This window comes from Ictalurus furcatus, chromosome 26 (genome assembly GCF_023375685.1).
Source record: "Ictalurus furcatus strain D&B chromosome 26, Billie_1.0, whole genome shotgun sequence".
Lineage (NCBI taxonomy): Eukaryota > Metazoa > Chordata > Actinopteri > Siluriformes > Ictaluridae > Ictalurus > Ictalurus furcatus.
In genome coordinates this window covers 1,630,426-1,657,747 of record NC_071280.1, presented here as the reverse complement: position 1 = coordinate 1,657,747, position 27,322 = coordinate 1,630,426, and the positions used below count along the sequence as shown (strand labels likewise).

Sequence of the window (27,322 nt, the reverse complement as noted above, 5' to 3'; positions counted from 1 at the left end):
GTAACTAAATTTCTCTCAGAACAGATTTCGCTTTCGAATAAAGAATCATTTCAGAATAATAATAATGAAAAAATTGAATGTCGGAAAATTGTCCAAAAAAAAAATAAAAAATACCTCGTGTAAAATGTTTTTTTTTTTTTTTTGCGTTTTCCATTCAAGTCAGATTTAAAAAAAAAAATAATACAAACATATGCGTATATGTGTGTGCGTGTGTATACGTATATATGTATGTGTGTGTGTATACGTTTTTAATAATAAAAACAGCTAATAACTACTACTGCGAAGATTCCAACAAAACTGCAACATGCACAATGTTTCAAAGAACCTAAAAGTACCAACAGAAGACATAGAGGATTTTTTAAGAACTGACGGAGAATAGCGAATGGTGCATTAACTCTGTTTTTGGAGTTTGGGGGGAGGGGGAAGGATTTTCACATCGCCAAAACCTCATGTACGCTGTGAAGCATGGTGGCGGTAGTGTCGTGGTTCCGGGCTGCTTTGCCGATTCAAAATTGTACCCGAAGCTTGAATGACGCGGCGTGACAAAAGACCTAACGAGTAAAATCGAGACCGTCATTTTAAAAATACGAAAATGAGAATGTTTCAGGATCAGAGCGCTTTTGATTTATTTTCTTCCACAGCAGCCTTCTCCTGCTTCTCTCCTGAAACACGCACAGCCTCTATCACAAGCTGTAAAAGAACAATCATCGCTTTTCCACCTACCTCTTCTTTTCCTTCCTCAGCCTTATGGAAATCACACGCACACACTGCACACGTGACCAGGCTGCACGCGTTTCACGTGTGCTTCTGCGACTAACGCGCGATTATACCGTGTGGAGAACAGACGCAGACTTCGTGCCCTGATCTCACGCGACATCACGGTAAGAATAGGCCATCATGGGGAAATCACGACGCCAAATGAAATGAATCACGTGGTCAAGTTTAATTATCTCCAAAATCTTGTGGAAATGCATGCGTCACTTGAACGTAGATGAATCATGTAAAAAAAAAAAAAAACCACGTGAAAGTAAATGAATCGAGTAAAAAGAAAACCGCTATGTCAAAAATGACATCATATTTATGTGAAGATTAAATAAATAAATAAATAAATAAATAAACAAAACCCTGTATGGACATTACAAATGCAAATGAATCAGTGCAAATGAATCATGTGGAAGTAAAGGAGTCATTAAGAACATCATGTTAGAATAGATGAATCCCGAATATAAATCATGTTTAAATGAAATGAAACTGGTCACGTGAAAAGAAATCATATATGTTAATAAATAACAGGGGAAATGAATCGTTTGTTAAAAAAAAAGAATCACACGAACATAAACGGATCATGAAAATGAATCGTCTTTAAAGGAAAAAAAAAAAAAAGTGTCACGTGGAAACAAACGAATCATGAAAATAAATACAGGGAATGAAATCTCGTGACAGAATCACGTGTTCGAAGAAATAAATCGTGACGAAATCACATTCAAACATAAACGAATCATGAAAATAAACGAACCGAGTCAAAATCACACGCCGCACAACGCTAGAAATGAGTCGGGTGTCAAAATTAAAAACGGGCCCTACGTGTGAAAAACGTGTCAAAGGTTTATACGCCGTACGTTTATTATCCACATACGGATCATGTGATTATTTCTAGGCGTGTGTGCGTGTGTGTGTGTGCGTGTGTGCTGTAAGGCTAATCTGTAGTAAAATATACACGTTTTATTGTTGTCACTATGTTGTAAATATTATCTAAATACCATATGAAATAAAAATATTTACTTTATTAGCGACTTTACTTCACTTTAACGTGCTTGAGAGCCCGAGGGCGTGTGTGTGTGTGTGTGTGTGTGTGTGTGTAGTACATTATTAATATTAATTTGTAAGTGGTTCAGGCCTTGGCTGTAATCCCAGCACCATTTGGTTAATGAAAACCATTTTTTAACTCGTGTCATATGGCTAATGTTCAACTCTTACAGGAAATCCAAGTATTTTCTGCTTTGGGCTTCAGAACAAAGTTTCATTTTTTTTTTTATTAGACATAACCCTTTAAAGACAGGGAAAACAACAACAACAACAACAACAACAACAGACAGTAGACGTTTAGCAGCTTAGATCTGAGCCACAAGTCCAAGTGAATACGAACTCCAAATGAAATGACTTTTTAAACCCTTTAAAAATTTTAAAAAATGGATGGATAACTTTCTCGAAACAGACGGTTATGACGAGCGCAAGTGCCAACTATGACGGCATCAAACGCAAATCCTGTAGAATTAAATATTAGCGTTCGGTTTCGCATCCCAGAGTCCTACTCGTTTAATCAGAGGTTGTGCTCATTTGGTTTTTATTTGCTAGCTTCAGCTAAGTGTTTGTCATTTATTTCCCTACATAAAAAAACAAAAAAAATCATAAATATGACCGTATTAAAGAATGCACAGTGTTGCCCCTTTAGTCCAGAAGAACCCTGGAGTGGAAGCCATCTTCATTTTCAACAAAACAACTACGCCGTCATATATTATTAATTCCTCAAATCAAAGTAGTAAATTAAAAATAAGAAAGCAGAGATCTCTCACACGTCGTGATTTAATATCACCAAAATAATAATAATAATAATAATAATAATATGTGCTGGATCAAGTGCTATCTTATTTCTAGCGCGGGCGGAGGCCGTGTCGTTAAATTAGACGAGACTACAAGTCAGCGTTCACTTCAGTGCTTTCCGCCCTCTCGTCCGTCTATCAGCGTGCGACTGTTGAAATCTCGCTTTATTTTATTTTCAATTCTTTCTTACTGTCATGTTACAGCGCATTATATTCGACAGCAAACGAACAAGTTTTCCCGCCAAAAAAAGAAAAGACGCGCAAACCTTACAACTGGAGAATGAACCGAAAGCGCAGGTGCATCACCGGCCTCTGAATACACTCAACCTTCCTGCCGCAAATACTGACCCAAGGCGCCGACTCTGATTTATTTATTTTATTGATTTATTTACGCCGGGCCTCTCGCAGTCGCGATCTCCAAATGATCAGCTCCTCCTCGCTTTGAGAGACAGTTATATTATATATATATATATAATGCTACAGTCAGTGAAATAGACTGTCGTGAAAGCTGTCCACATGCGTACGGATGATTGACGTGCGTATCGTACTCCATCGCGGCGTCCGCGCCACCGGCGAATCCTGATTAACGCGCACTCTATTGGAGATGACGGCGCAGAGCATCTGGGATTGATACGCCAGTCAAGGTCTCCAGCGTTGTAGTCGAAGCTCGTGACCATGACGGACACACACGTCTGCTAATGACTTATTTATTTTTATTATTTTTACATTTAAATTGATCCATTTAGCAGTGAATGTCAGGATTGAATTCATGTCTTCCAAAATGGCATCCCAGGCTGGAGAGAATGGGTTCCCGGGTTTGTCCGTTTGAAGGAGCTCTTAACCCTGTGACCGTCTGTAGAACTCCTGAGGAACCTGGGGGGTTTTTTTTTTCCCTAGAATAGGAAGAAAGAAAGTATGAATGTAAACTTTCACTTAAACACACAACTGGCGGCTTTTTTCCCCACCAGACCCCTCGTGGTTTCCGTAAGACCCCGTATACACACGCACTCCAGGTTCCACTGTAGACAAACGACTTGAACATGGACCGTTACAGACCACGGAAGCCTTCCCTCAAACCCCGACGCTGCCACGCATCGCACAAAATTCCTAAACGAGTTGTATAACGGGGTCTCTGTCCGGATCTCGGAGCCTTTTGGGAAGTAGAAACCATCTACGTGGAATTTTTTTTTTGAAGTTTCCCCCAGAAGGGTTCCCTCCAGGGTTCTAGATCGCCCCTACTCCGCATGCGACACTTAAAGGTCGGACTACGAAAGGCCAACGTAAACACCCCCCTTCAGCTGGGGAAACTTTACGGACACTCCTCACCCCCAGTGACGTCAAATCGAAATGGCCGCTCGAGAGTAAACACAGTAGCACGCTTTAGCGTACGCAGGTGAATATACGTCACTCGTCGCGGGTTAGCTGGCTAGCTTGTCGCTAACAGAAAAGGAGCACGGAGGCGTCCGGGTTTCCGGTGACGTCGTTTCCACTTCCGCGGTCAGTCGAACGTCTTAAACCCAGAATGAACGTGATTAAAATAATATTCCCGCTGTCGGTTTCTTTAGAAATGGGGGTGGAAGAAAAAAAACAAAACGGCACAAACGTATCCGATTTCTTCACCTGTCTCTAAAGGCCTGGATTTAGCGGGATTATCCACCGCGCTGCACTTTCAAGCCTAATTATTATTTTCGCGTTTAATCCCCAGCCCTCTGCTCGCACGTTCCACTCGCACTCCTCATTGTGTCCGACTAAGTATCTGCTTTTCTCCCCCCGAATTGTCTTCCTCGCCAGCCTTAAGAAGTTCAGTCCCAGACAGCGTTTAAGTCCTCGGAGGTCTCAGTCGAAAAATACGCCGCACTCTTAATAGAGATAAATAAATAAATAAAGAATAAGGTTTTTTCTGCGGCGAGATTAGCCGTTCTCTCCGCGGTAGTGCTTATGATTTCTTCCTAAGCTACTTATGTTTAAATTTTTGTTTGTTTGTTTGTTTATTTATTTATTTGTTGCAGTCTCACGCCTGGGGAGCGTCGTGCGTTTGCTCTTACTTTAGATTTCTTTTCCTTCAGATGGGGCTCGTCACAAAAAAGCGCTTTGAGAACGCTCTCCGTGCTATAGGCTTTATCCTGCTTTGGTGTGTATGACTTTGTGAGTGGATAAACTTGGATAAGTGTGTGTGTGTGTGTGTGTGTGTGTGTGTGTGTGTGGGTGGGTGGGTGGGTGCGTATGCCAGATCCAGAATGCTTTAATTAGATTTCATTTTTTTCCCTCGGCGCTGCGGACATTAGGGTTGATAACGATGGCGACTGTTGTTCTGTACAGAGTCGTCCTCTCGTTATTCTGTGTGTTCCATCTGTAAACTTAAGCGCAGAACCGACGAGGTTATTATAAAAAAATAATCCAAACGATCGAGCCATGGACTCGTCAGGACTGCTGGAGGTGCGCTGTGGTATCCGGTACCAAGACGTTCGCGGTAGATCCGGTCCGGTCCCGTCGTTTGAGAGGCGGGGCCTCCGCGGATCCGGCTCGTCTGTCCAGAAAGCCGCGTCGGGATCGGCTCGGCGTTCTTTTTCCCGTGACGAGGGATCACCGCATGGTGGAAATGTTTCTCTCTCGACGTGTGTTGAAGACGGAGCGAGCGTGGCTTTGTGCTCTGCGACAGCTCCACCTAATTAAACCGATCCAGTTTTAAACCCAACACGGCAGAGGAAGACTTTAATATATGCACACATAACGATCAGCCCTGCGTTAGCGTCTCCGCTTCCTCCGGAGGTGTCTGCCGGGTGGGGTGAGGGAAGGGTGTTGGTTTTGGCAATACAACTCCCAGCGGTAAGATAAGATCACCGAAATGGGAAAATCACAACTAGTTCGTAGACGTTAATTAAAACCGGATTTTATTTCATGAAGAGCGACGTCGGGTCGGACAGATGGCGGTGTTTTTATGCAAACAGGAATCCTGTGATCTCCAAAATATCTCTTACAGCACCAGCTCACCCTTATTAATAACCCCATTGTAGCCCATTAGCTCAGTTGGATTAGCATGGCATATTTCCCAGGGCCACATACCTCGACCCAATAATGCTAGCAATGCTAATGAGCTTTCTGTCTGCTCTGATGTTAGAACATGGGAATGAAGTGAACCGAGCTCCACGCCGCCTGATGATAATAATGACGACGACGACGACGACGTTAACAACCGCACACGGCTAGCGCCGAACCTCATTTCTTATCCCTTTTATTTCTATTTCTATATAACGCTGTTCAGCAAGTGCGCCTCCTCTAGAGTGTGTATCCCGTACTAAATAGATTTACATCTTCAAACAAAATACAACATGAAACAAGGGGAAGCTGAGTTGTGTTTTTTTTTTTTTTTTTTTTTTTTAATTGAAGCAAAAAAAGTTAACACCTGTCAGCCGTGTGAAAAACTAATTGCCCCCTTAAGCAGCAAAAACACCAACCAAACGCTTCTGATATCTGGAGCTCAGTCTACACACTTTTACTTATCTCTAGGACGAGGATTTACTCCTACGCTTTGGATCGTTGTCTCGCTGCATCATCCAGTCGCACTTGAGTTTCAGCTTACGGACTGAAGACCGGACGTTCTCCTGTAGGATTTTCTGGTAGAGAGCAAAATTCGGGCTTCCCCTCAATTATTACAAGTTGCCCAGGCCCTGAAGCAGTAGAGCATCCCCACACCATCACACCGCCTCCACCATGCTCGACTGTCGGTATGATGATCTTTTTGTGGAATACCGTGTTTGGTTTACGCCAGATATAACGTGACTCCTGTCTTCCAAACAGTTCCACTTTCCACTCATTCTCACAGAACATTCTCCCAAAAGATTTGAGGAACATCATGGTGCAGTAAACACCTTGATTAAAAAAAAATTTTGAAAAAGCCTGAGATTCTTCATGACGTATCCCGGTGTCTTCAGGAATTTCGGCTAAAAATATTATTAAAAACAAACATTTGGGGGATATTAGAATTTTTAACAATCAGAACGTCTCGGATCTCGTTGAAGCGCGACGTTGAAAGCCATATAAAGTTATTGAGCTAATTTTCAATCCGATTGTTTCTTGATTTGTGCGGTTCATTTACATCTTTAATATCTGTCTTCATCGACGTTCCAGATTGCAACGTAAGAGAAACTTACGGAAATGATTGTAAAGAATGAAACGTTGGGAAGCAGATTTGTCAAACAAAGAAAACGGTGAGTAATGACGCAGACTAGCAGGACGTTCAGAGGGATGCCGTTTATTTCTGAAGACCAGAAAACGAAGTGCATCGCCGATCCGAGCGTTCAAGAGCGAGACCGAGCTAGCGCGCTAGTCGATCCTGTAGCTGCTTTAGATCCTGACAAATTGGATGTCCAGCCTTATTATTAATAGACCCTTCTAGCTAAAATGGACCTTGAAGCATCATTTCCTCGGTTATTGACCATCACGTTTGTCAGAAACGACTTCTCTCTGCTTTGATTTTGATATGGTAATGATGTGCGGAGGCTTCCGCTTCAGAGCGTGAAACGAGAGAGCCATGCTGACGCTGTGAAATCTTTGCACGTCGCTCCAGCCGGTGAACCGGAAACCCTTTCACGACTGTTATTCACGTTCCCGTCGTCGCTCGCTCCCGTGTCCAACCCGTAAACGCCCACCTTCCTCTTTCTGTCTTTTCTTCCTCTCGTTCCGACCGTCGTCCTTTCCTGTCCGCCGCATCAGAGCGAGGACGCTACTTAAATAATAAATAATAATAATAATAATAATAATAAAAGGAAACACTCTGAAATCCAGACCGGATCTGGGGATTATAACCAGAATTCCACGGGGAAAATGTCGGGAATCTCGCAGGGAAAGGTTTGATTCTGTTTAGTCTTGGGGTCGAGGGACGTTCCAGAACGTCGCCCAGGTCTAATCATCGCTCTTTACTTTTTCTTTTTTTCTTCTTCTTCTCCTTTTTCTCTTTCTAGATTTGGCAAAAAGAACAAATCGAAGGGAAAGTTGGGATCGCTGAGTGAAGAGGAGTTCAATAAGAGCGAGCCAGAAATGTCGTAAGTTGAAAAACAATCCTGCTATGAGGAAAATTCCATTTCACTACCCTGTTAAAGGATCGACGTCTGTCTTTGTATTTCGCAGCACGGAAGCGGACGCGCCGGCTCCGTCCCGCAGACACCTGCCCGACGTGGAAGACGACGATTTCGACCCGAACTACGCTCGCATCAATAACTTCAGAGACCCGCCCCCTCCTAGCCACGCCTCCTATCCAAACCGCATGCCCGCTCCTCATTATGTCCCACCCACAGGCCCCGCCTACAACATGCCCCCGAGTAGTGAGGACCCACGGGAAGGACTCTACGCCAAAGTCAACAAGATAAAGCCTCCCTCGCAGCCGACACCCGAGAGGTAAAGGTCTAAAAACCTCTTACGACTTACAGGAAATGAATCCACAACACATCCCAAAGTGTTTGGTTCGTCTCACGCTAACCGCGATAACGTTTTCATTAGTCAAACATCGACATGTACGGGACGGTAAGACCGACTCCGCTTCATCACGCCGCACTCGTTTATTCTCCTCTTTGTTTCATTCCTTTCATATTCACTTTATTCACTTATTGGGGTTGTTTCTATGGAAACGCATCACTGTGTAATTCCAGCGTTCTTCATAGTGCACACAAACACTACCATTCTTATACACACACACACACACACACACACACACACACACACACATTAAACTCCCTGATGTAACCAATTGGCCATAAACACGCCATTAGAGTTTAACTATCTCTTTGTATTTTCTGTAAATCAACACATTGGGGAAATGGCTTCCCTGAACCAGAGCAACGACAGCAAGTGTGTGTGTGTGTGTGTGTGTGTGTGTGTGTGTGTGTGTGTGTGTGTGTGTGTGTGTGAGAGAGAGAGAGAGATCGTAGGATATGGTCAATTAACCGCAAAGTAACAGCATGACTCTGTCTCCCTCTCCCCGAGTGCTGATGTCTCATCTTCTTTAGAATGAAGCTTAATTACTGTCCCTCCTTCCTCAAACTCTCTCTCTCTCTCTCTCTCTCTCTCTCTCTCCATCTGTCTGTGTCTCTCTCTTTCTCCATCTGTCTCTGTTGCTTTCTCTTTCTCTCTCTCTCATTGTCTTTCTTCTTTCTTTCTACCACTCTCTTCCCTTCTCTCTCTATAGTTTGTGCATCTGTCTCTTCATCTTTCTCTCTGCCTCGTCTTCCCTCTCCCTCTCTGTTTCTGTCTCACTCTGGCTCTCTCTCTCTTTCACCGTATCTGCCATATCTCTCTCCTTCTATCTCACTATTTATTTCTCCACATCGTGCTCTATCTATCTCTCCTTCTCTCGCTCTGGCCTTCTCTCCTTCTCTTTCTCTCTGTATAGTTTGTACATCTCTCTCTCTCTCTCTCTCTCTCTCTTTCTGTCTCGCTCTGCCCCTGTCTCCTTCATCTATCTGTGTCTCTCTCTGTTTATTTCACCATATCTGTCTCTCTCCGTCTATTTCGCTCTGCTCTTCTCTCTATCTCTCCTTCTATCTCTGTTTATTTCTCCATATCACGCTCTATCTCTCTCAATCTTTCTCTCCTATCTCACTCTGCCCTTCTCTCTCTCTCATACGTGTCACAGTGAGGGGTAAAAGTGCAGGAACTCAAGCAGCAGTTCATGTGGAAAGTTTTTTTATGACCCCGACTCTGAGATATCGGTTTAACTTCAGGAAAGAACAGATGTGAGGAGAAGTCTTTCATGTTCCCTCGGATATCAGGTCTGAGTCAGAGTCAGGTCCTATTAATCAGCCTAATGGACCTCCGGGTCCTCACTACAGCCAATTAGAATTCTTTGCCGCAGCTTCTCTTGGCTCTTCTCCCGTTTAATTTGGTTAGATCTCCTGGCAGAGTGGCGCGGTGAAGCTGTGGATGCCGTCCGTTCGTTAGATGCCGAGGGACCTGTTTCTGGTTGAACGAGGAGAGAAGAGCTTCAGGATTTGGTTTAACAGCGGAATCTGCTCTAGATGGAGCTGGTGTCGGGGGTTCTTCTTGGGGAATGGAATTTGTTTCAGTTTTGGTGAAACTCATCTAGAGGTGTTCCATTTTTGTTTTTTTTGGGTGAATCCGTTTCCGTTTGTTTTGGTGAAACGATCCTGACGTGGACCGCTCCATTTCCGCTTCCTCGGGGCGAAACCGATCCTGACGTGGACCGCTCCATTTCCGCTTCCTCGGGGCGAAACCGATCCTGACGTGGACCGCTCCATTTCCGCTTCCTCAGGGTGAAACGATCCGGACGTGGACCGCTCCATTTCCGCTTCCTCAGGGTGAAACGATCCTGACGTGGACCGCTCCATTTCCGCTTCCTCAGGGTGAAACCGATCCTGACGTGGACCGCTCCATTTCCGCTTCCTCGGGGTGAAACCGTTCCATTTCCGCTTCCTCGGGGTGAAACCGCTCCATTTCCGCTTCCTCGGGGTGAAACCGCTCCATTTCCGCTTCCTCGGGGTGAAACCGTTCCATTTCCGCTTCCTCGGGGTGAAACCGTTCCATTTCCGCTTGTTTACCTGAAACCAATCTAGATGGTAATTGGTTTGTTTCTGGTCGAGTTGGAGCTTGCTCCTGGTTCTGATCGACTCTGCAAGACTTGACAAGATTCTGATTTCACTGTTATTAAATTCTTCAAGCTGCTCTACATGGGGTACATCTGTAACCCCCCCCCCCCCACCCCCCCCAGTTTGGTTCGGTGAAGACAGACTATTTGATTTGCTGTGTTTGCTGCTCGAGACCGCGCCGGTCCCGTTTTTTTCGACCGATCCAGCCGGGTTTTTACTCGATTTGTTTTCATTCTATCGACCACCTGAACTTTATCAGGAGCTCTAAGTGTGTGGATTGTGTGTGGATCAGGTCACTCCAGAGCGTCAGCGTAATTAAACGCTGGACGTGTTTATTAACTCTCCAGTGACGGGTCGGCTCCGGGACGCGCGCCGCTTTAGATTACGGACCCGTCGGAAAAGACGGCGTCGTGCAGCACGCGGGTAGATAGGGGAGGCGGGGTGTGGAGGGGGAGGGGAAATCAGTGCTCGCTGACAAAAGATGTAGTTCTCTGTAAGCATGATAGTGTGTGTGTGTGTGTGTGTGTGTGTGTGTGTGTGTGTGTGTGTGTGTGTGTGCACGCTTGACAAAGCTTGAGGAGTCGAATAAGAACCTGTGAGAAGAATTTACTTCCAGTTCTGTCTTCAGAGTCAGATCTCGGACAGAAGGAAAGATTATCCGTCCGACCTTTACTCAGATTCTCAAAAGAAACCCCGCGCTGTATTAACGAGCGATGACAGATCGGTGACTTCTTACCTGTGTGTGTGTGTGTGTGTGTGTGTGTGTGTGTGTGTGCGCGTGTCTTTTCCTTTTCTAATTCCACGTCCAATACGTACACACACACATACACACACACACACACACACAGGTGTTTTATAAAGTAATGAAGAAACAAGATCATCTCTCGGTAATGAACAGTCAGATAAGTTCATATCGAAACTGCTAGAAATGTATATATGTACACACACACACACACACACACACTCTGGAGACCGTGTAGAGTGTTTCGAGTACGTATGAGGCTGATAAGCGTGTGATTCATATAGGGAGGCCGTGTGCGTGGCGGGAGGCTAATTAAACATTGATAGTGTTGCACATTTGCGCTCTCCATCAAAATGGCAGCTGTAATTGTGTTGTGTGGGAGGGGCTAATGGACGCGCCGAGGCCCGGGTTCCCCTCCGGCACGCGCCGCTGAGCATACACGCGCGCTAATGACTGTTTGTGACTGAGATATCTGACGATGAACTGGATTTTTTTTTCCCCCCGTGACAGCACTTCCTGACGTTTTTACACCGACAAAGCTTTATTCCTTAAAAGAACGAACCATGTGTTGCGCTTTTTATCCGTTTACGCTTACGCTTCTGTTGTGAAACTAGTTCCTGCTATCACTTGCGTTACAGCTAGCTAGCCCGCTCGCTAACCCTTTCCCGACATCCCCCTTCATTTAGTTCCAGCTTTTCCCCTCGCCGACACTGGAGACTCCTTCCAGAAAACCGTATAATCACCGCGTATCTTCTTACGTGGTGTGAATGTGCTGTTACTGCACGGTAATGTAGACCTTCAAGCCGGAACTACTTTCAGAGCTGCTGCTGTAGGACGTGACTCGAAACCTTCTGACCAATCGGAATCCAGAATTCGACATTCCGTGGTGTGAAGTGTTTATTAGAGGGGGATGTATCACTAAGGTTATGAGACAATATGAGGTGTGTCTCTCTCTCACACACACACACACACACACACACACACACACACACACACACACTCTTACCCTGTTCTCTGTGTCGTGGTTGCAGTAATGAAGCTCGTCTGCAGCAGATCCGGAGTCAGTTACAGCAGATGAAACCTTCTCCATCGTACGCCGAGTCAGGGGCAGGACAGCGGCTGCAGGAATACGATCCCTCACGGGTGAGTCCGGGCCTCATAACTACCCCCTGACTACCCCCGACTCCAACTACCCTTCCTTCTCTCTTCTACCTGCCTCTCCAGCACACTCGCTTTACTTCTTTCCTCTTTTCCACCTCCACTCTTCCTCCTCTCCTTCCGTTTCTGCTTACTGTCCTTCCCTCCGTTGCTCCTCCTTTCCTTTTCTGTCTAGCTCCGCCTTCCCTCTCAGACCCGCTTTATGACCTGCTGACCTTCCTACCGTTCTCCTTCCCTCTCCGTTTTCCACCGCTCCACCTTTCCGTCCTTCCTCCTACACATCTTTCTGCCGTTCGTCTTCCTTTCCTTTGCTCCACCCTTGCTTACTTTTCCTCCACGCTTCCTGCTTCCCTTCCTTCTCTCTACCGCTCTTTCCTTCTGTTCCTTCCCCTTCCCGCCCGTCCTCATTACCTACGTCATTTCCTCCTTTCTTTTCCTCAAACTTATTCGCTCCCTTCCCTCCCTCCCCCCCCCACCTTCTTTCCTTCCCTCCATCGCTCTATCTCATGTACTCGCTCTCCTTCCTAACCCGTTTCCTGCCTTCCTTTCTTCCGTCACGTACCCGATTTCCTTTGTTCCCTTTTTACTTTCCGTCATTCCAGTTCTCCTTTCTTTTTCCTCCGTCTCTGCTCTCCTCCTTTCCCCCACTCGCCTTCTGTCCTTCCTCCCTGCCGGCCTTCTTTTCTGTCTTCCTTCGTTCCTAAATTCATCCTGTCTTTGTTTCGCTTCGTTTTTCACCCGTTTCCTCACACCAAACACGAACACGCTCGTTTCTCTTAGTTCTCTCTCCCCGCGCGTGTGTGTGTGTGTGTGTGTGTGTTGCAGGCTGGAAGCGGTGTATGTGGCGTTATCTCAGAGCATTGATTCAAAGCGCAGATTATCACGGTTCATCTAGATGGGCTCTTCGGGCCAAATCGAAAGCTCTGCTGCTAATCTGTTCGCTGTTCACTCTTATCTGCTTCTGCTTAACACACTTAACTCTCTCCTGTTTAACACACACACACACACACACACAGAGCGGGGGTTGATCGCGTTCCCGTATCGGCGCGGCCTGACGCGTTCTCTTCCTCTTACGCCGCAGCGATGAATGTATTTTATTATTTTTTTTATGTACTGAAGAATGACGCGTCCTACTTTTTATCCGTTTCTCGTTACTTCTCCAGCTGGTGCGCTCACCCGAAATCTCGCTCCAGTCTTGATGAGGGTGGTGATGAGCAGTTAGGTTTTTAGTGTGGAGCGGTTTCACCACCAACCTTTAAACACGCCTTGTATTTTTAGATATTTCTGCCTGTGTTGCTTAGTTACTCTGGGCTGGTGTGTGTGTGTGTGTGTGTGTGTGTGTGTGTGTGTACAGTGCCTAAGGCTTAGGTCTGGCCCAGCTCTTGACTTCTCTGAACCTTCCCACACTACCTCCAGGCATATACACACACACACACACACACACACACACACACACACACACACACACAGACACCATTAGCATGGTTGGGGAAATTGCTTACGCCAAAGGCCATATACAGTCACAGTTCATGTACACAACACACACACACACGTGTAACACGTGCACACATTTTGCGTATGTGTAACACCCCCCCCCCCCCCGCCATAAAAAAACACCAGATGAGCCAATCGACAGGTGACGTTAGGACGATCGACAGCCGCACGGGTGTTTTGAACTCGCCCGATATAACAACCGACCCTCTCTTTAAGCCCCGCCCCCCTTCCCCCTTCATTCGATGACAGAAGTCAAGGTGGCCCCGAATATGACCGTAGCGCCTAAAGCAGATCACGTTTCAGTCAGTGAGGCCAGATTAACTCGTATCAATCGACCCGTACGCGGACTTCCCAGAAGGACTTGAAGGAATAAAACACAGATATACATCTGAACCCTCCAGTCCAGTCCAGATCACATTCCACATCAGAGCGCCCGAACCAAGAGAAAACCATTCCCTTACTTATTTATTTTTTTTAAAAAAGCAACCTGTCGATCATGACGACTCGATAGAACGTTCTTTAAACCGCGTATGGAATTAAAGTTCAGATACGCAGCTAAAAAACGATGATGGAAAAAAAAAGACGATGATGATGATGACGTCGGAAAGCTTCAAGCTTGACCGTCTGACACCGGAGACTCCTTCCGTTCGTGCTGAACAAACGGCGCCTTACGGAAAACTTCACCGTAGCGGCGATTACAGGTTTCGGCGGTTGCTATAGAAACGCTAACGTGTTAAAGTGGATGCGTTAAGAATATAAACCTGTGCTTCGCGTTGAAGCTGAAAGTACCGTCAGAGCCGCTGTTATAGAAAGCTAATCGACACCTTCTGACCAATCAGAATCCAGAATTTGATTGCGCTGTAAAATATATATAAATATATATACGCCAGATACAGTCCTGCATGTTTATCGGATTTGTGCGAGCGGTTATTGATGAAACGGGACGAGACGCACGAAGGAATTAAAACCCACTACAATTTGACAAGACTTTTTAATTAAGCCACGTAATTAAGTATCGATACAGTCGATTGCGTCCGGTATCGCGCGCACCCTCCGGTCAATAAAAACACCGCCGCGTGTTTAAGATGGAACGAGGTCAGACCGAACGCAGGTAAAGAGGGCGCGTGAGGTCCGTTTAAACCGACCGCGAATCCCCTCCCTGAAGGTCTGACCCCGAAATAGTCGCCGTGCTGTTCCGCCCGAAATAAATACAACTCTGTCGTCGCTCCGTTCCGTTCCGGACCCAGCCCGGGTTCCGCCCAGACGCCAGACTCCGTAGTTCTCATTACGCTGTCCTACACGATTGAAGGCTTTAGCGAAGGTCACAATTATACTCGGTGTAATTATAACTCACGGCCTCGCTGGAGGAAAAATAGACCAGGACTATCCCTGAAACACACACACACACTCACACACACACACACACGTGAAACTTTTCCCTTCATTACGTCACTGAGAGCATAAACAAGACTGTTCATAGTGTGTGTGTGTGTGTGTGTGTGTGTGTGAATGAGAGCCGTGGAGAAGGAAACACCGCTGTGTGATATCGTGTGCGGTTTATAACGCTCGCTTCCCTTCATCATCCCGAACCGGGCCGACGCTAGCTGTACAACTCTCCAGAAACAGACCCGGCTACATCTCGCCGCCTCATCGCTCTCTGCTGCCCCCCCCTGAGCAGTGCGGGCAGTGCCACCCCGACTCCCAGCACTCGTTAGCCGCAGACGGTGCAGCCCTTTTGAGAACGTGATCGAGACCCGAGACGGTAGGGGGCCGATCAGGACCTCGCCGTGACTCGCGTAACGGATCACGTCTGGCGTGGGTTTGCTGAGGTCACACCCATGAGCAGTGAAGATTAGGGCGGGGCAACGGGAGAGGACCGTGTTCTCCATTAGGACTGATTTCTTTTATATTTCGCTGAATAAAAAAAGTTTTGTGTGCCATTTTTTTTAGCCGTTATTTTTTCACGCCGAGCGGCTCGTCTGACGCGGCTGTCGCGCTTGCCTGGCAGAGCGTCTGGTGATGAACACGTCGACTTAATAAAACCCGACAGGTCCAGGACGCTCGTCTCGAGCGTCTCCGAGGAGGGGAAAGGAGGCGGGACGATCAGAACGTCAAGCGCGTTCGTTCTCCTTTCCTCACACTAGTCTGGCGATATCTATAACCTGCACGGGTCAGAAGTAGGAAGTTTCGCCCGAGCCGTTTATCCTGATGATCCAGCAGAGTCATGTGACCTTACCCCTCATCGTTCCGTATAATACAGTCAGTCCCGTTGTTTCCGTTTACGTCAGAAAAGTTACAGCGTGCCGTCTGGAGCCCTGACACTGGCGACTCCTTCCGCAGATACGTTTACACGCTACCTCTCGGAGAGAACGACGGTTTTATTCTGTCGGGTAGCGCGTCGCTATAGAAACGATGGCGCGTTAGATTCCGTGTTCCTCCGGCTAAAAGGGAAGAGAAGGTTCCCACGGAGCCGTTTCTCTTCTTTTCTCTCGGTAAATTCTCATAATTCAGCTGAAGCCGTCCGACATGAATCATCGGGGAGCTGTGGGCCAAATGCTTCAGTGCCGAACAGTGAGTTCTAAATGCACGGCCTTGTGCGTGTGCGCGTGTGTGTGTTTATCGAGCAGCTGGTTTGGCGTAAATACTATCAATCTAATCTGTTGCGTACACATGCATCCCAGATGTGTGTGTTTACGTATGTGGGAGTGTGCGTGTGTGTGTGTGTGTGTGTGTGTGTGTGTGTGTGTGTGTGTGTGTGTCGGGGGGGGGTCAGACATCCCAGTAACAGCGTAATGTATTTTTAATGCATGGAGATAGCGATTTGTTTTTTGTTTATTCGAACGCTTCCGAATGTGTTTTTAATGCGTCCTGAACATCTTGGATATAATTAAACGACGGCGTCGACGTCTTCCGCGTCGACATCACGGCACCCGCCAAACCGAATTTAAGCTGCGTTCCCAATCCACAGCGTCTGTATTTCAGTCTGGCCACCGCGCACACACACACACACGGCTGTTTTCTGGCAGCGCCGTTGCCATGACTCCTAAGCCGAGGTCCTGTCTCCCCCTTCGGCGAGGTTTAGCGCGGCTTAACGAGTCGAGTCGATGCTTCTTGCCTGTCCGAGTTTCCCCAAAACCCCGAGTGTGCAGCTCTCGTTAACAAAACCCAACGTTTTTTTGGGGGGGGGGCGGGACGACGCACCTTTAAAATAAATAAATAAATACATACATAAATATATAATACTTTCACGTTACACTGGAGACTCCTTCCGTAAACGTTAACCAGACCGATCACGCAAACGCCCGTCCGGGCTGCGGTTACGGAACGGTGACGTAACGGACGCCCCCCGGACAGCGCGGCAGTCGAGATATAAACGGCTAGGAGATGAAAGAGCGTCAGGACCCCGACCCGGCGGCTACAGGACACTCGCGGCGCATTTAGAAGAAAACCGCAGGGAGTTAGGAGGAGCGGCTCAGGAACAATGAGCCCGGCTATTCATCTCTCGCCGCCTCATAAAGCAGCACGGAAGATGGAAAGAGCCGAGGAAGCTCCGGAGACGGCGCTCGTTTTATATATATTTTTTTTTTCCTTTTCTCCCCCCCTTCAATGTGACCAGACAATAAAAGAACGACTGATAGGGCTGCGAGAGAGAGAGAGAGAGAGAGAGAGAAGAATGGAAGTGCCTGAGAGAGAAAAGTGAGGGCTCGTCCGTCTCGTCCGTCATTCTCCATATGAGCCGGTCTATCACGCTCACGATCTCGCTGACCTTTTACTGCATTCTCTCTCTCCCCCCTCCCCTCTCCCCTCTCCCCAAAATCATCTCTAGCGTTCTCTTTCTCCGTATTCAATCCCTGCGAGACACTTTTGTGTTTAAAGATCACACTTTGCACGCAGACACGAGGGATTTTTTATTATTTTTTCCACACCATCCCCGCGGTCCTCCACCTTAAAGATTCCTACGATTGCTCACCTGGGTAGCGCAGACGCTCGAAACAGCTGCTGCCGGAATCAGAAAGCCCGTCTTACGCTCGTCCCAGGACTCGTATAAAAGTGTCAGGACCGCTGGTAAACAAACACGAAACGTTAGCCGTCGTATGATTAAGACGCCGCGAGGGTGACGAGGCTCATGGTGCGTTAGGCATCGAAATATAAATCCACATCTGGACTTGTGCAAAAGCCGCCGGTACTGTTAAACGCGTCGTGCAGATACAATGGAAATGACTTGATTTCTCTCTCCGTACAGATAAGAGGCCCCGAGCTCCGCACGGCTCCAAGATATGAAGACGTCGAACGGCAGGTTGCGTCTGCACCCAGGTACGTACGTGTGTGTCGAGTTCTGCTCTTCCTGCAGGGTCGAGGAAGGAGAATGGGATCTTTTTCAGATCAGAGCCCAGGGTCACGTGGACGAAAACGTTCATCTCAGACCGTGTGATGCAGCTCACGTACAAACACAGATTTATTCACCTTTAGTCATCCTTAGTAACTGCCTGGTCCGGGTCCTAGAGGGGTAAATCAGGCTGTTAGTTACTTTATGTTTTGGGAAAGAGAAGGAAGTAGATTCATTGGATTATATATATATATATATATATATGTGTATATGTATAGGTTTTCCCCACACGTGTTTCCCCAGGTACCGTGGGAGGGTTCACCGTGGTAGGGCCACGCCCACTTCTGGTTTAAATCCAGTTCCAAGTATATATCGTGTGTATATATACTGCTACAAGGCTGAACACCCCCACCCACCAACCCACACACACACACACACACACACACACACACACACACACACACACACACGCTAATCCTCTTCCAGGCGCCTAATTAAATCTGGAGTGTTTGCTTTTCCGAGAGCTTTGCCCATAACCGGCCATTCACCTGATCCTCTTCCCAGGAGAGTGTGTGATCTGGACAGGAAGCCCGTAAAGCTCTGCTGGCTCCGGGCCAACAGCCTAAGTGGCTCGACGAGGCCTCGGCATGAACGAACACACACACACACACACACACACACAAACGAGACAACGTACAGGACACTGTGAACTACCAGCACAGCCATTACTTCATAAACCACGTGTCACAATACAGGTGAAGAACACGTGCGCAACATGGGAAGTGGGCGTGGCTGGAACTTCCAGCTGCTTAACCAACGGAAGGAATAAAAAGTGAAGGATGAGGAACACGCTGTTACCGTTCCGGTGTAATCCAGTACCGAGTGAGTGTTTCAGTCTGAAAACTCGCACTCGTGAGAGCATCGATTGAAATTTCCTCTTACGCCACGCCATCTTGTTTTGATGTGTCCCTCCAAAATAAAGTGCCCCCTCCTTCCCCTTCTCATTCTACAATAAAGGGCACTTTAAAGCAGATGAAATCACATTTTTCTAAGCCGAAGTCCGTAGCACCGTCCCCTCAGGCTCGCGCTCTCTCTCTCTCTCTCTCTCTCTCTCGAGCCCATTTCCTTTCAAATGGCTGCGGCGCCTCGACTGCATTAGCATATATTTCCCTGTGCACTATTACTGTGTGTGTGTGTGTGTGTAGGGGAGTGAAAGGCTGCAAGCGATTTAATAGAAGCATTAATGGTTGTTCAGCCTTCACACAAGACTCCCTTAGGCTGTAGCTTTCCGTTTTAAACGCTCTCTCACCGAGGATCCTCGGCGGCCGTACGAGCGGCGCGGCACAAAGGCCGTAAGATGAGAAACCCTGTCCGCCATGTAACAGGTAGAACATCTGTGTCCGTGTCCTCGCCGATCGAAAGTCCGCATTTCACTCGTTAACCCGCCAGCGAGCGGTAAGCACACCTGACGTCCGTCACGCGTTTTCACGCCAGAGCGCTCCGATCGACACGTTCGGTGCACGTTTTGAACTCGCTGATATTCACTGACCCCCGGATGCCCCGCCCCCTCTTCCCTAACTCGACTAGGAAGGCGCCAGTGTCACTCGTGGACGATTTAAAAACCCCGCTATACGACGTATACGCACCTAACGTACAGATTTTCGACCCCTCGCTACGGCGACGCAGGACACGCCTGTAAGACGTGCTGCGTCTTTCGCGAAGGACAAACGTCGGGACAGGAAATGAACGTTATCCTGGCGGAGAGGACGCGGGACGCGAGAGACGCACGTCTGCTGCTTGTAGAGTGAAAATCGGACGAAGGTTGATCCTGTCGGCCAATCGAAAGCCAGTGGGCGGGATTAGGGTGTATTTCGTGGGTAAAACAAAGGGAGGAAATATTTCTAACTGTAACGTATTACTGTTACTCTTATTATAGCGAAGACGTAAAATAAATAAATAAATAAATGCAGCACTACTCCAGATGTTCGTCTCCAAATTGATGTTTTTCAGGATATTTTCAGACAGCATGTGTTTCGCGTAACTCGTTCACTTCAAAGGCTAGTGCTTTCAGGGGGTGTCCCCCCCCCCCCCCCCCCCCCCGTCCTTCTCTCATTGCATTACTGAGCGCTTTTATTGCATTTTCGGTCGCCGTCGCCGTTCCGCTTCCGAGCGCGTCCAGCCGCGCCGTAACGTCGTTTGCCTGGAAAACAGAGCGAGCGTAATGAAATCAGCGTCGAGGAAATGAAGCCTCGCCACATCGCCGTCGCTCGAGGGGGAAACTCCTGCCGCTTTTAACGCTACAATATCACGAGCTCGAGAGTCCACGACAAGCAAATAACAACGAGGTTTAAACGTGGTCACGTGATCCTGGAAGGACGGGGGGTTTGAACGTGGTCACGTGATCCTGGAAGGACGGGGGTTTGAACGTGGTCACGTGATCCTGGAAGGACAGGGGGGTTTAAACGTGGTCACGTGATCCTGGAAGGACGGGGGTTTGAACGTGGTCACGTGATCCTGGAAGGACGGGGGTTTGAACGTGGTCACGTGATCCTGGAAGGACGGGGGTTTAAACGTGGTCACGTGATCCTGGAAGGACGGGGGGTTTGAACGTGGCCACGTGATCCTGGAAGGACGGGGGGGTTTAAACGTGGTCACGTGATCCTGGAAGGACGGGGGGGTTTAAACGTGGTCACGTGATCCTGGAAGGACGGGGGGGTTTAAACGTGGTCACGTGATCCTGGAAGGACGGGGGGTTTAAACGTGGTCACGTGATCCTGGAAGGACGGGGGGTTTAAACGTGTTCACGTGATCCTGGAAGGACAGGGGGGTTTAAACGTGGTCACGTGATCCTGGAAGGACAGGGGGGTTTAAACGTGGTCACGTGATCCTGGAAGGACGGGGGGTTTAAACGTGTTCACGTGATCCTGGAAGGACAGGGGGGTTTGAACGTGGTCACGTGATCCTGGAAGGACGGGGGGTTTGAACGTGTTCACGTGATCCTGGAAGGACGGGGGGTTTAAACGTGGTCACGTGATCCTGGAAGGACGGGGGGTTTAAACGTGTTCACGTGATCCTGGAAGGACAGGGGGGTTTAAACGTGGTCACGTGGTCCTGGAAGGACGGGGGGTTTGAACGTGTTCACGTGATCCTGGAAGGACGGGGGGTTTGAACGTGGTCACGTGATCCTGGAAGGACGGGGGGTTTAAACGTGTTCACGTGATCCTGGAAGGACGGGGGGTTTGAACGTGGTCACGTGATCCTGGAAGGACGGGGGGTTTGAACGTGTTCACGTGATCCTGGAAGGACGGGGGGTTTGAACGTGGTCACGTGATCCTGGAAGGACGGGGGGTTTGAACGTGTTCACGTGATCCTGGAAGGACGGGGGGTTTAAACGTGTTCACGTGATCCTGGAAGGACGGGGGGTTTAAACGTGGTCACGTGATCCTGGAAGGACGGGGGGTTTAAACGTGGTCACGTGATCCTGGAAGGACGGGGGTTTAAACGTGGTCACGTGATCCTGGAAGGACGGGGGGTTTTCAGGCATCAATAAACTGAGGACTTTATTATTTATTTATTAATTATTTAATGAAGCAGTAAAGTATATCTGATTTCAACAAACGCTCTTGATTAATCCCGTATACTCCTGAAATACCAGCTGTGTGTGTGTGTGTGTGTGTGAGTGAGAGAGAGCGAGTGAGTGATTCCACTGAGGAACGATTAAGAAGCCGGGGTCAAGCGAGGAACCGAGGGAGGAATTTCCTTCCGAAGATTTCGGGCAGGTGCAAGAAGTTTGGCTCCTGCGAGTAGATTTTCGTAAGATGGAAAATATGTCCGTGTACAGCGTTCTCGCGCGCACACACACTTTCGCACACAGTCTCTCGCACGCACTTACAGGATTGGACGCGTACAGTTTCTCAAGGGACGGAGTGTTAATGGGCGGTGGTATGAGACAGATTGATTGCGTGACATTTCATTCCCGCGGTCCTACTTGTCCGTGTGTGTTAAGACGACTTGTGATTTATTAAAGGTCCGCTCCGTGTACACACACACACACACACACACACACACACGAGGTCAGTCACAAAGACAGGCACATGTTCTCCATCATGCTTTTATTACCATGTTCCCACACACACACACACACACACACAGTGTAGAAAGTCTGGTATATTCTGACACACACTTCGTCGGAATTATAAATCATAAACCACAGAGCTTATTTTGCACGCGCCCGATGCTGCTTCATCAGCACACACACACACACACACACACAGGGTTTCTCACAGTTCAGCTGGGTGGTTATAGAAGGTCACAGGTTCACGTGTGTGTGTGTGTGTGTGTGTGTGTGTGTGTGTGTAAGTCAGTTTTAATGTTTAACAGCCTCCCCTTTCCCTGACTCCAGCCTTTATACCGTAACCACAAACCAAGTTCTCCACACGCAGCAGGAAGGAACCTGGGACCCGTCGTCCCCTCAGACGGTTCACCGTAACGATCTCGAGGCGTTCCCCGTGACAGAACGCGACAGAGCAACTTCAAGCAGGACGATCCAGTCGAGCGATGGAGAAAGGGGGCGGGGCATCCAGGCGGTCAGTTAATATCACGGCGTTCCAGAACACCAACCCGAGCACGCTCGAGGGACACGTGCGATTCAAAATACGGATACAGAAGAGATCAAAAGGTACCTCTCTGACGTGTTCTTCGGCAGAGGAGTGAAGGGAGCGTACGTGTAAAACCGAATTAAAGGTGCAACGCTTTGTCCCCAAAGGTGGACGGCGGCGATGTTCACGGGTTCCGAAAGGTACGGCGGACGCGACAGAGCAAAGACGCTACACTTCCGGTCATCCGGTTGGTTACGGTTTGGCGTCCGAGACGGCGGCGGCGGCGTGTAATTTAACGGTGGAAGTTCACGTCTCGAGTTCAGCGGAGAAACGATGCGAGGCACATCTAACCGGCGTGAATTAACATGCAGTCCACTTCGCTTATCTCTTCACTCGAAGTCTCGCTGACATTTCCCTCTCTCCGGCTCCCCCCGTCTCTCGCCGGCTCCCTCCTTGTGGTCATATTCGATAATTCTTTATCTCCAGAATTCCTTACATGTTTCCACCCCCTCCCCCTTCTCCACCCCACCTCCCTCCCTCCCTCTCTGTGCCACTTTAAGGCTCATGTTCAAGGCTGCAGTATTTCTGTTTGCGGTGCTTGGGTGGTCATGGCCGCCAGACACACCGACTGTGTTGCTGATGGACAGAACACACACACACACACTCTCTCTCTCTCTCTCTCTCTCTCCCTCAATCCCCACAGTCCTGCTTCTACAAGACCACGTTCAGCAGCACTATTAGCGCTGAACCGCCCCTTGCCCTTTGCCCCTTGCCCTTTGCCCCCACAGACCGTTCTGTATAAAAACAAACCATCACTAACAAGTATATGACGAGCTCAGATACCGACCTCTATTAAATGTTTATCAGCAGTGTGTCGAGGCGAATGGACTTCTTCATCGCAAGATCTAAACCGTCCATCTCTTACGGTCGCGCTTAAAAGTTTGTGCACCCCCCTTTTTTTTTTTTTTTTTGGAGGGGTGAATTTTCTGCATAAATCTGACCTCAAACGTAGATAACGAGAACCCGATTAAACAAACGAGACCAAAATACTACACTCGGTCGTTTATTTATCGAGGAGAACGATTCCGATGTTACATACCTGCGAGGGGTAAGAGTGTGTGCACCTTCGATTTCAGTACGTGGCGTGAGCCGCTCGCGCAGTGATCACTGCAGATTAACGTTCGGGGTGACTGTCGATCCGTCCTGCGCGTCGGCTCGGAGGAGTTTTATCCCGTTCCTCAGTACGGAACGGCTTCAAGTCTGGGATGTCGGTGTGTTTCCTCACATGAACCGCTCGCTTCAGGTCCTTCCACAACATCTCTACTGGATTAAGGTCAGGACTCTGACTTCCAAAACATTAACTTCCTTCTTCTTTGACCTTTTTTTTTTAGTAGAACGACTCGTGTGCTCAGGGTCGTCGTCTTCCTTCATGACCCACTTTCTCTTTTTTGTCTCGTTAGTTTAATTGGGTTCTCTTTATCTACTTTTAGGACTTGTGTGAAAATCCTGACAGTGTTTTAGGTCATATTTCTGGAGAAATATTGAGAATTCCATTATTAAAAAAATCCCCCGCTGTATCTGTCCGACTTCGAGTTCATCCCCACCGGAAAACCCCAAAGCAACGGTCCGACCTCGCTGCCGAACAAAAGCACCACGTCGAATTTGAAAATATCCTGATGGAGTTGTTTCTCTGTTTCCTCTAGGCGAACGGCTGTGGAAGGCTACAAAGAAGCAGACCGCTACCTGAACCCTAGTCCGAAATACAACGCGAGGCAAACCCCCCAGCCGGGCTCGAATCGTCCTCCCGTAGACCGCTCTGGCCCTCTGAGATACGACATGCCCCCACCCGCCTCTCCGGGCCAGCAGGCGGTGCCGAGCTACGACGCGGCGATCAAAGCCGGCAGTCGCATGGCCGGTCCCAATCAGTACGCCGCGTATGAAGACGGGCAGTATCCGAACCATCGGACCAAGAACCCAGCCATCGGCGCCGTGTAGAACAACAGTGTAGTGGTTATTTCCATATAGGGTAGGGGGTATAGCTAGTCCCCCAAGCTGTTTTTGTACAGTAAAATGTTCTTCTTTTCTAAAAAAAAAAAAAAAAGATGGTCTACTCTGGATCACTCTCTGCAAGGTAAACCCTTTGGTGTTTTATAGAATCCAGACATGGTTCCTGGTGCCGTTAGCTGTTAGCGTCTGGTCCGACTGTAGACAAACCACTCGTCTGTGGTTTCCGATGGTCTTTATCCGTGCGGTTTCCCTCATGGTCCCAGCGTGCGTGTTTTACCCTGGCTGTATCATCCCGGAGACCCGTTCCGAGCGGGACGCCACCGGGATGGAGACGGTTAACACGAAAACGAGGACGTGTTACCAATTAGGTTCTGAACTTTCCTCTTTTTTTTTTTTTTTCGTTCTTTCTTTCTTTTCTACATGTAGCGATGCTCGAAGCTGTAAATCTTATTATTTCGCTTCCCTTTAATGAAGGAAGCTCCAGGGTGAGTGCAGTGCCAAATGAAGAAGAAGAAGAATAATAATAATAAAAAAAAGAAAAGAAAGAGGAATGTCGTGTGAAATTGTGTGAAGAGGTTGTTAAATTTTTTTATTAAACCTTTCTTGATAGATACGACGATATGTTTTATTTTGAGTTTTTATGGTGAAACGGATCCTGCGACTGTTTGTTTTTTTGGTTTTTTTTTGAATGGTGGACAATTTTGCACGTTTTTTTTTTTTCTCTCTTAAATTTCTTACAGAGTAACACTTTCTTTTCTTTTTTTTTTTTTTTAATTTGCTGTAAAAATTCCAAACGCTGCCTTTTTTTTGTTGTGTTTTTTTTTTGTTGTTGTTGTGTTCCCCTCTCTTCCCCCCTTTCCAGTCTTTTTCCCCCGTCACGTATGAACGAAGTGTGAAGTTTCTACCACAGAATTCGAACCGAAACGGAAGGTACCTTTCGCGTCCTGCTTTTTCTTTCCATGTATTTATTTCAGAAAGTTTTATTTTTAAACAGAGAGAACAAATGATCAGATATATGAAGCTATGATAACCGTGTGTGTGTGTGTGTGTGTGTGTGTGTGTGTGTGCGCTTTAGTCCAGAAGGAAAGGATTATCTGAATGTGTTAATATATTGAGAAATCAGTGTGACGGTGTATCATTGACGAAAGAGTCGATTCTTTTATTTCTTGTTTTGCATTCGTAATAAAACATCATCGTTCATTAACGTGTTTCACGAGAATGTGTTCAATAGACTTGACGCGTAACGGTTTGTACGTCATCTTCACGTAACAACCAAAGCAAAAGATTGGCCCTTTAATAGGAAGGGTTCACTTCTTATAATAATAATAATAATAATAATAATAATTGAATTGCTTAGGATAAAGGATCCCTTCTTCAAACACACTTATCCGAGATGACTCGGTAATTAACGCTGCCGATGACTCTGAATTATGTTCCTCTAATTAAGGCCGGCGGGAGCTGCCTGGGAGAGGAAAGGTATAATGGATCTATTTGGGGAATCGCACTTGATTTAGAAAATGAGTCTGGAAAGGGTCTGCGCTCGAGTTAAACTGGTGTTATTACGAGTTTAATTACGGAGAACAGGAAGAAAAAGTCGGGAATGGCTACGGCATGTTCACGCTCCGAGCTCGGTTTAACTGGAAGATAACCTTGCACGACAAAAAAAAAAAAAAAAAAAAAAAAAGGGCAATTTTTACAATTCAACTTGTATTTTAAAAAAAAATAATTTCAAATAACACTTGAACCCATGAGGAAAAATAAATCCGTTTTTAAAAATCGCCCACTGTATCATCAGGAAATCGCTCAAAACGCTCTGGGTGGGAGGGGCCTACAGCAATCACAGCGACACTAGCCAATCGTAGGCGTCTGCGCAGTCGCGTACGTGGGAAGACGCGTCTGGTCGGCGTTACGTGTCCCGGGGTTAGCACGTGCTAATGTTAGCGACTGGGGCGTGGCTGACGGGTGGGGAATTAGCATTCTAAATAAACCCCCCCCCCCCCCCTCTCATTTTGTTAACCCTTTCCTGCGTAAATCATTTACATAAAATATCCACATTCTGTTAGATTTTCTTAAAGGTTGAGGACAACGAATGACGAATGCTAGGTCAAAGGTCAGATTGTTTCTAGAAGACGTGAGGTTTTTCTTGAACGTCTGATGTTTATTATATTGTTTGTTTATTGGAGCGAGGTGTGTTTACGTTTTTAAACATCGAACCTCTTGGCGTTCGCCCTCCCCGATGGGTGGCGGTCGTATGATCGGGGCGTGGCTAGCGGGTGGGACTTCGACGAATGAACAAAATTAGGGAGAAATAAAAGGAGGTGGGAGGACCAAACACAAGACGCGGCGTTTTCTTCATTTCTACACCACAGCGCTGTTACATTCGGGATTCTGATTGGCTCCCGTTAATATACGTTATCGTTTCTATAGTAACAGTTAAACCACAGGGAGAAAAGCTACTCAACACGGAAAAGCATGCCATTCTCTGTTCGGCTCGTCGGTGCTGCTGTCCGTAAGGAGACGTTTGATTTATTTACCGAACTTTTATGGAAGGAGTCTCCAGTGTCGGCGCTTTAATAGAAACCCTGCGCTACGGTCAGAGCTGCTGCTGACCAATCACAGTCCGGGACTCCACAGCGAGCGTCGATAACGCAGGATCAGACCTGGTTAGAATCCTGCGGGCCGACGTCCGTCGTGGTTTGGAGGTAAAGGAGGTTAACGTTACCGGATCCGTTTCGCTTTTGGATCGGAGCTCGGAAAACTGATTCTTTGGCGCTTTTGAAATGCTTTCCACTTCAACT

General features: G+C 47.4%; 1 protein-coding gene across 2 annotated transcripts in view; it reads left to right on the top strand.

Annotated features, from left to right (window-relative positions):
- Positions 1-25,728, top strand: part of pard3ba (par-3 family cell polarity regulator beta a) — a 106,342-nt gene extending 80,614 nt beyond the window's left edge. For both annotated transcript variants that reach the window (XM_053615535.1, XM_053615534.1), the window contains exons 19-23: positions 7,562-7,642; positions 7,728-7,994; positions 11,972-12,083; positions 17,836-17,906; positions 24,221-25,728. In XM_053615535.1, coding sequence (XP_053471510.1) covers positions 7,562-7,642; positions 7,728-7,994; positions 11,972-12,083; positions 17,836-17,906; positions 24,221-24,512 — 823 coding nt within the window. In that variant the 3' untranslated portion in view covers positions 24,513-25,728. The remainder of the gene's footprint in view (positions 1-7,561; positions 7,643-7,727; positions 7,995-11,971; positions 12,084-17,835; positions 17,907-24,220) is intronic.
- The last annotated feature ends 1,594 nt before the right edge of the window (positions 25,729-27,322 follow it).